This window comes from Saprolegnia parasitica, assembly GCF_000151545.1.
Source record: "Saprolegnia parasitica CBS 223.65 unplaced genomic scaffold supercont2.451, whole genome shotgun sequence".
NCBI lineage: Eukaryota > Oomycota > Saprolegniomycetes > Saprolegniales > Saprolegniaceae > Saprolegnia > Saprolegnia parasitica.
In genome coordinates this window covers 1-7,393 of record NW_012156845.1, presented here as the reverse complement: position 1 = coordinate 7,393, position 7,393 = coordinate 1, and the positions used below count along the sequence as shown (strand labels likewise).

At 57.9% G+C, this 7,393-nt stretch overlaps 4 protein-coding genes across 4 annotated transcripts; 2 read left to right on the top strand and 2 right to left on the bottom strand.

Annotated features, from left to right (window-relative positions):
* Positions 1-1,112: 1,112 nt before the first annotated feature.
* Positions 1,113-1,343, bottom strand: SPRG_17075 (hypothetical protein; the record flags this gene model as incomplete). Its single annotated transcript, XM_012356385.1, has 2 exons — positions 1,113-1,253; positions 1,296-1,343. Coding segments are annotated over 2 exons (189 nt in total), but the record flags the coding sequence as incomplete, so codon positions are not given.
* A 105-nt stretch (positions 1,344-1,448) lies between these two features.
* On the bottom strand, positions 1,449-5,290 carry SPRG_17074 (hypothetical protein; the record flags this gene model as incomplete). Its single annotated transcript, XM_012356384.1, has 15 exons — positions 1,449-1,872; positions 1,929-2,062; positions 2,116-2,415; positions 2,459-2,647; positions 2,695-3,068; positions 3,114-3,360; positions 3,404-3,594; positions 3,674-3,933; positions 3,983-3,991; positions 4,055-4,367; positions 4,415-4,515; positions 4,561-4,727; positions 4,770-4,918; positions 4,969-5,199; positions 5,245-5,290. 15 exons carry the CDS (start codon positions 5,288-5,290, stop codon positions 1,449-1,451), a joined length of 3,135 nt encoding a protein of 1,044 aa, XP_012211774.1.
* A 960-nt stretch (positions 5,291-6,250) lies between these two features.
* Positions 6,251-6,907, top strand: SPRG_17073 (hypothetical protein; the record flags this gene model as incomplete). Its single annotated transcript, XM_012356383.1, has 3 exons — positions 6,251-6,425; positions 6,470-6,587; positions 6,638-6,907. The coding sequence occupies exons 1-3, from the start codon at positions 6,262-6,264 to the stop codon at positions 6,905-6,907; spliced, it is 552 nt and encodes a 183-aa protein (XP_012211773.1). The 5' UTR covers positions 6,251-6,261.
* A 25-nt stretch (positions 6,908-6,932) lies between these two features.
* On the top strand, positions 6,933-7,349 carry SPRG_17072 (hypothetical protein; the record flags this gene model as incomplete). Its single annotated transcript, XM_012356382.1, has 1 exon — positions 6,933-7,349. A coding segment is annotated over one exon (417 nt), but the record flags the coding sequence as incomplete, so codon positions are not given.
* Positions 7,350-7,393: the final 44 nt, after the last annotated feature.

The window sequence follows — 7,393 nt, the reverse complement described above, 5'->3', positions numbered from 1 at the left end:
TCGAGAATTGAGAATCATGTAATTCTGAATTTTAATCTTGTCTTGCGTTTTGTATGCAAATGCCAGGTTTATTGAATGCATTCGCAACCAGCGCACGAATTTGGCGATCTTTCGGGAAAGCGTGCGATGTGATTGGCTATCCCACTGGACACGATCGGTTTGACTTGTGGTTTGTATGCTGTGCACACGCCTTGCTAGAAATTCGCCTAAAAAGTGGTCTCCATCCCAGCGCCACAGCCATGCCACGTCACGACCGTGATATCAAGCAGCTAAACGCTTTGCTAGAAATCCTTTTGTCTACAAATGGAATCTACTTTGTAGCAATGTGCTCGGCGCTTCCAAACGCATGGAATGATATAGTCGACACGACCGACGTGGTCGGGGCGACATGTCGTCGTTTTTGTGTCTTGCGTAGCTGGCGCACGTGCGCATACCAGAAGATGCGTTGCGCGGAGAACAGTCGATATACTGCCGCACAACGTATTCCATGATGCAACCACGTTGAAATAGCCTATGGAAGGGCGTGGCTAGGAACATTGATATACCTTTCAATTATAGACAATATCTACACTTGTCAGTTGTGGGCGCTGCGCACTGCATCTGTGACGCGAACCCGCATCTCGCTCGGACTATACTGGACGATAAACATCGTCGGTTCGTGGTCGCGAGTGTCTTCGAGCCATTGAAGCAGCGCCTAAAAACGCATTAGGATAGTATGTGTTGCGTGCAGCCGTACGTACAAGCGCGCTGGACGAGAGGAGCGAACCGACAAAGTGCTGCAGTCGAACGCCATGTCTATCCCAATTCGTGCTTAGTGACAAGCCGCTGTATGACCATCGACAGTACAGTGAACACGCAGCGCCGCACTGAGACGGTGCAATAAGAGCTGGGTCCAAGCGACTAGCCCAAAATCGTCAGCTCGTACGACCGGTGCATTACTGTAGGTCAATGCTTGACGTACCAGGCAGCCACATCACAGCAGCACCCGACAAGTGCCAAGCGGTACGACGACTGCAGCAGCGAAAGCAGCTGAAGGAGCGCGACGGGGTAGACCAACACAAACTACGCAAGCCAAGCGCGTACTGCATCGCGCTACATCAAGCGGTACGTACGTGTGTGACGCCGTTGTAGCAGCGCCCGGCGACGCGGACGAGGGCCAAAGCGAATGTCGCGAGCGCTGGCGCTGTCCCCGCCACCAAGCGGTCTCGCGCATTCGTGTCGACCCACGCGTTCGAGACGAGGCAAAACCCAGTCTACAGTTGGTCGTCAGAGATGGGCTTGCGGATGACGCGTACGAGGCTCAGGATACAGGTCCAGGCGTGCATCTCGGTGCGGTGTAGCATGGCTGGCGTGCGGAATACTTTTGTGTTTGTGCCGTAGGTTAGTAAAAGACAGTGCAGTCGCCTTTACAGCGAAGTCATACACATCCAGAGACGGTGTCGATTAGATTAATTGCGCTTGTCGTCGGACGTCGTCGGTTGTATTAGCGTCTCGGTGATGACGTGGCACGCTTGCTCGGTAAAGTGGGTCGTCGCGCTCCGCTTGGCAAAGCGCGTGGTCGGAACTAGCGATAGCGTTGGTGTCGCGCAGAGCGATCGGCGGTGGCCCTTGTCTTGGTGGACGTCGGTGTTGGCGACATCGTGCTGAAAGTACATGCGGTTGCAGTCGAGGTTGGCCTTGAGCACCTTGGCGGCGGGAAAGAGCTCCATGAGCAGAGTCCAGAGCGGCGTGACGATGTAGTTGATAAAATTGAGCTGCAGCGTTGCAATGTCCTTGTCCGTCTCCAAGCATGCACGGAAAACGGCGACGGGGATCCCCGCGCTGCGTTCTTTCGCTGCCAACGATGCAAACTCCTCGACGAGCCGGCGCGACCTACGACAATCAAATCGCATCCGTTGCAACCATGGCATGACTCTAGTGCTACGTACCACTCCCACGCGACGTCGACCGGGTACATCTGCGCGCCAATGTCGGCCGCATGCAAGACGCTTCCGAGAAGGTGCTTGACGTGCAGCACGTCGCCGATATCGAAGGCCGGCATTTGCTTGAGCTCGCGGTTGTGCTACACAACGAGAGGATATTCCATTGCGATAGTCCAAGGGAACAAATGCACACCGCGTCTTCGAGCGCGTGGACAAGGTCAAAGTGGGCCTTCATGTCGGTCTGCAGGATCGCGTCAATGACAAATTTGCGCAGCGACTGGAACGCGATGCGGCACAAGCCGACTGTAATGTTGCAATCGGGGTCACCGAGGATGCGAAAGGTCTCGGCGGCGTGGTGCTGCTCGAGCACCGATGTGTCATTGTAGCGCACGGCGAGCGGCGACAAGGTCGCGGACTCGAAGCCATTGTCCGTGCCCGGGTGGCCCACATCGTGTGTGAGCGCCGAGAGCAAGAGAGCAAACACGTGCATCGGCTAGCGTGTCTGTCAGACATAGACATCAAAAATAGAAAAAGACCTGCAAAAGTGACAGAAGCGACGAGCGACTCAGTAGCGCAAAGCAGCGCTGGAAGACGTCGACGCCATGCCACCACGAGTGGTACGGGTTGTCGAGGTACCCGTCTTGGACGCGCGTTACGAATGCGAGGCCAACGTCCGGCGGCACGGAGAAGGTCTCAAACACACCGATGACTCGAAAGGCTTCGACCTAGCCCACCATCTTGTATACAGAAGAGCAGTTGAGAAAGCTCGTACGCAGAGGTGGCGCAGCTGGTCGTATGGGCACGTAAAGATGTTGAACGAAAAATCGTCAAATCCGACTTGAGCGCTGTCCCAATGAGCGCGCAGCGTGCACTTCATCAGAAGCGCGGGTGCTTGGTCGTTTCCGATCCACGTCAGCACGCCGCGGTGTCGCTTGAGGCGCCGCATGAACTTGCCCACGGCGCGAAACGCGTAAATGAACCAGTAGCGCTTGGAAGAGCGCGCAGGCGCCGCCGGCTGCGAGTACGACGAGAGAAGGGACGAGACTACGAGTGTGAGCGAGTCGCGCCGCTTCATGTGATTGACGCCTTGGAGCACTTGGTGGTACGCAGTCTCCAGCGCCGACCGCCGCAGCGACGATGCAATTTCTACGTGCCACGTCAAGTTTGCATTGGACCATGTCGCAGTGGTACCGTCGCAGAACGCCGTTAGCATCTGCACGTCGGCGTCTTGGAACGGAACAATCGTGTCCAAGGCCGGCGGGTGCTCGGTGGACGGCACCGTGAGCTTGTTGATGGCTTGGATGACGGCGACCATGTCGTTGTCGTGCGTAATCACCGGTGCGCAGAGCGCCGAAATCGTCTTGTAGTCCATCTTGCGGTCCGTCGCGGCGTTGAAGCGCGGGTCGTCGTAGCAGTTGTCAATGCGCAGCACTTGTCCCTACGTCAATTAGAGCCTTCCACGACATTGCGGCGGTTGGTACCGTGCCCGCCACGTAGCCAGCGATGCCGACGCCGTATGGGATGACCATGCGTCGAAGCACCGGATCGTACGAGACGCAGCACACAAGCTCGCGCTTCTCGCGGTGACAAAGGAAGAGCGACACCTTGTCGCAGTGCAGCGCTGTCTTCGCCACGTCGATAATCTTGTGGACCATCCCATTCAGGTCATTGCCTAATACCATCAGAATCAGAATCAGAATCGAGTGTCTGTTCGACAATCTTGTACACTCGGTAGCGATCGCACGCACGACCTCGAGCATCGCCGACGCTTTTGCGTCCCGCGAGCATCGCGACTTCGTACAGCTCGAGCTTGTGCAGCGTATGTCCTGCAATGGACGCGATGAGCTCGAGGCTCATGCAGTCGCTTGGCGTAAAGTCTGCCGCCTTGTTGGCGCAGCGAAGGACGGCGACGGGCACTTTGGACGGGTCCAGGATCGGCACGCAGAGCAGATTGCGCGCGAGGCTTCCGTCGACGAGGTACTTGTCCGTGTCCATATCACAGCGCGGGTCGCTTGCGACGTCTTGGATGATGACGGACTCTGCAGACTTGGCCACGCGACCCAAGACCCCTACAACGCCGATCTATGGTTCGCTCCGATGCCAAAGGAGTAGTGCCTTTGTGCAGCGGGTACTCGGTGCTGCGCGACGAGCGCGAGACGCACATGTGCAACGTCTCTTTCTTGTGGTTGATGAGGAAGAGCGCGACGTGATCGACTTCAAGCACTTCGTACGTGCCTTCAATGATGCGCGAGAGCGCTTCGCCCGAGTCAATCTCGACGGAAATCGAGCTCGCGACCGAGAAGAGTGTCTGGTACTGCCGCACGAGCTTGAAGAGCTTGGCGTGGTGGCGTCGGAGATCGGGCAGACCCAATGCCGCACAAGACTCGGCGTACTCACTCGGACTCATCTCCGAGAGCCGCTTCTCGTCAAAGGCGCTTGACTCGGCTACAGAATGCGGCTCAACGAACGCGCCTTGTCGAAACGACACTTACGTGAGGAGGGAAGAACGGGCAGCTGGCAGTGCTCAATGTCGGTGAGGCGCTGCTGGAGCTCCAGCTTGTGCCGCGACGGCGACGCGCTCATGCGGCCATGGCTACGCGTACGGTGTCATTACTACGTCGGGAGACATGGCGACTACAGTTGCAGCGGTGGGACCGACGTGAGTGGTCTCAAGTGGCTGAGTGTGTGACGCTCGTTGCTGTCTCCGTCGTCGTCCGTCTTGGTTCGCATCAGATTGCGCGTGCTCTGGCGTTTCGCTGCCAGTTCCAAGAGGCCAAGTCCGTCTTTGGTGGGCAATGTATCCCCCTACCCGGGGCGTCAGAGTCCATTGGTTCCCCCGCATCGCACCGAAGGATCAAGGTGCTGCAGGTGTGTTGGTGGCTTGCGCTTCGGACTCGGATCCTTGACAGGACTCTTCTCACTGAGGACGCCAACGGGACGGACGGCAGCCGCTGGAGTTGGCTCGAACTTGCGACTGGGCCGTTCGAATTCGTCGTCTTGGGTGGGCTCGGAGAGCTCGGTCGATCTGTGTTGATGTCGTCGCTACGCGTGAGTATCGCAGCCCGTAGCGGGTCGCCGCGCGTGACTGAAAACCGGCGCGGTGGGCTGTTCTCGGGCAAATGGCCGACGGGGCGCGCGGGGCTCACCTCGCTCGACTTTTCCGAGCTCAAGCGTACGTCGTCGATTTTTGCAGCATTGCTCGAGCGCGGTGTCTTGGTGGCGTCATTGAGCTTGGCTGGTGACAGCCCCTTCTCGACGCTCTTGGTCTCCGAGAAGACTAGACAGAAAGAGTGTGTACAACCAAGTACAAAGCACCTCGCACCTCGCGGCAGCACCAGCTTGACGTCGGCGGGTGATGGCACCTCCATCGCCTGCTACTTTCGCACGCGCACCTTGCGACGTGGCCGTTATCTTGAATGCGAACAGACGTCACGAAACGCCACGATGATATCATCCGAAGCACTTTCCTCGGCGGGGTGTGAGAGATGTGCCGCATTGCAGAGTCGCCCACTGCTGGCGATCCATCGCTAGTTTCGAGCCAAGTCCTAGTTTCTATGATGCACCTCCGTCCAAGTGAGGCAATGCGAGGCTGCTCGCGGACTCTGCAGTGTACATGGACGCCTCAAGGATGTATCCGGTGGAGGGTATGTCCGTGTCGAGATTTGAACTTTCATCAATCCATTGTCTCTCTTGCCTTCACCCACGGGCATGTTTTCTAGATCTGGAGTTGTTTGGGAAACTTTTACTCTTTTTCTTGCCGTGTGATGGAGCAGGGCTCATTCGATAGCGAGCGACAATGAACCCTCTTCGAGCTCGAGCTATCGATAACAGTCTAGTCTGGGAACGGAATCTATGGCCGGTTGTCGTCTGTGCACAGGCGCGTGCGCGGGGTTCGCGACAGGCCTTGTGCACGACCGAATAGCACTCGGTATCACGTCGGCGAGCACAGTTGCGGCGGTCTCACAAGCAATGTCGGAGCGAACGCATGGTTTTAATTTGCAGCACAAGCTACACAAGCTGTGGCGGCAACCTTGTGCGCTTCTGCTTCCTGTGCACCATGTCAAAAATCTCGGCCGGCAATTGGCGCCAAACGTCAACGAACCACCGCTGCCAATTTCCTCCTGGTACGTCTTTCCAAAAGAAAGATCGTCTGCGGTCCATCGCCCACACTGCAGCTATGCGTCCTCTCGCTTGTTTGCGACGCTATCGCCTTCAACAACGACGCGTGAAAAGACGCTTCGTGATCGGATGGCCACGCTGCGGGGGTTTCAGCGAAACCGCGCGTATTGTTAGCTCGCCGTTTATAAAGTCGTACAAAAGGCGGGGTCACGGCTGCTGCATGAGCGCCAAGGTCTTCCAGATGCCCAACTCGGCGCGGAAGCGCTCTCCGACGACGGACCTCAACCCCTCCGTGCTCAAGAAGACGAAGAACACGAACGACGCGCGGCTCGTCGCCCGCCGTCGCTGGAAAATGATCCAGGGACACGTCTTGCTGTCGCGCTGGTGCGCCCATCCGTTCGGTCCCGCGTTGGCCTCACACGTCGTAGGCTGCGCAAGACCGTCGGCGAGAACAACCACCGCAAGTTCCGCAAGGCGCAGCAGTCGCTTATGGACTCGCTTTTTACGAGCCAAGACGACTTCATCGACGTCCTCCTCAAGATTCGAGTCCACAGAACGTCGTCTATCGATGCGAGCTCACATTCGTCGTCGCGTAGGAGCAATTTGTGTCGTTCATGGACGCCGAAAACTGCTACATGTACATTGCCACGACGCGTGGAGTCCTCGAATTTGACGGACAGAGCGTGTATCCGTCCACGCGCATTCAAAACGGCCTCCTCCACCGCGCGTTCGAGCAAGGGACCCCGATGCACGTCCATACGGCCGTCACCTCGGACCTCTTTATCGACGAAAAGGACGGGCTCGACGGGCTCGACGTGCGGGTGCGCTTCCTTTACCTCTCTCGACGATATGCTGCTCATCTGTAGCACTATCATCTAGTCGTACTTGTGCATGCCGCTGCAAAACGGATCGCGTGTCGTCGCGGTCGCCGAGATCTTCAACTATCGCAAAGGCATCCAGACGATCCAGGACTGGGTCGACTCGCTCCAGCGCGCGACCGACGAGCCCAACGACTTGACGGTCTACAGCCGCTTTGTGGCCCAAATCGTCACGTCGCTCAACATTTCGTTCGAGACCGTTGCGCGCCGCACGTCGTTTCCGTCGACCATGACGACGACGACCAGTAGCGCTGATCTCTTGTCGTCGGACGCGGTGCTGCAGCGCGCCGTGGGGCTCCTCCACCGCATGATGGCGATCGACCACTGCCGCGTCTACGCGCTCGACGTACCCTCCAACTCGCTCTTCTCGCGCGTCTTCCGCAACCAGCCGTCCATGAGCATCCGCGTCGGCGACGGCATCGTGGGCGCGGTCGCCGAGGCGGGCAAGGCCATGCACCTCTTAGACGCGAGCGC